The sequence below is a fragment of the Penaeus monodon genome, chromosome 31, assembly GCF_015228065.2.
Source record: "Penaeus monodon isolate SGIC_2016 chromosome 31, NSTDA_Pmon_1, whole genome shotgun sequence".
NCBI classification, from domain to species: Eukaryota; Metazoa; Arthropoda; class Malacostraca; order Decapoda; family Penaeidae; genus Penaeus; species Penaeus monodon.
Window position 1 is genome coordinate 30834246 of NC_051416.1, and position 967 is coordinate 30835212.

Consider the following 967-nt stretch of genomic DNA (forward strand, 5'->3'; position numbering starts at 1 on the left):
AAGGATTATATTCTACCAGTAATACAAGATGAGAATTCATTTATTTTATTATTTACTTTTACTCTATTTTCTATGCTAACATGCTGTTTATGATACAGTATCCAACTGTTGTTCAGCATATTTAATCAGCTTTCTGTTAACAGACCCTTAAGAGAATGGCTTGCAAATCGAACTCGAGCATCCAACGGGAATGGGAATGGCCGAGAGGGCCGGCGACGCCACCGCAGCTCAACTACCAGTACCTCTGATCGCCAGAATTACAACCAGCTCCACCACAGTCATTCCCCAGCTGCTACTCAAGATGCAATCAGGAAAGCAACACCTGATACGTCTAAAAAGCAACAAAATTCCGCATTTTCCTCCCTGATACAGGTGATAAACTGGATGAATATTATGATTCTTTTCTCTTTCATAACTGTTCATTTGCTTTTAGGATTTCATAGAAGCAAACATTGTTGTACATATTGCTGTTTGTAGATATCCATAAGTCTAGTGGCATAACATGATATATTGTATTGTCAAAACAGTATAATTAGAAATGTAATGTATTAAAAAAAAACAATATATTTTATACTAGGATGATTCTAGTTTAAATGATTATTGAAGGTTTCTTGGTTAACCTTGGTAATATAATATTTTCCAGTATTATACAATTTTTTTTTTCTGCTGACCACAGGAAGAAATTGAAGGTTATGAACGTCTTAAAGCAGACAGTTCACCTCGGAGGAAAGAGATGGGTGCCAAACCAAAAACAAGGAAATCTCTGTTTGATGGTAAATCTTTTCATGTAGTTTTCATTATGTATCAATTTATTATTTATTTTTATTTTAATGTTTTCAAATCAATTCTCCCATTGAACAAACAAAGCACTAAAGAAGTCCTCAAAATAAGTGTATTCCCTCCTTTGGCTTTAGGTGCTAGTGGGAACAACTTGTTTTGTTGGCTTCCATATGAAGTAGGTATTTGT

The 967-nt window shown here is 34.4% G+C and overlaps 1 protein-coding gene across 3 annotated transcripts in view; it reads left to right on the plus strand.

The window, feature by feature from the left end:
* The window catches only part of LOC119593164 (m7GpppN-mRNA hydrolase-like), a 17569-nt gene that overhangs the window by 14943 nt on the left and 1659 nt on the right, over window positions 1–967 (plus strand). For all 3 annotated transcript variants that reach the window (XM_037942136.1, XM_037942137.1, XM_037942135.1), the window contains 2 exons: window positions 144–372; window positions 677–773. In XM_037942136.1, coding sequence (XP_037798064.1) covers window positions 144–372; window positions 677–773 — 326 coding nt within the window. The remainder of the gene's footprint in view (window positions 1–143; window positions 373–676; window positions 774–967) is intronic.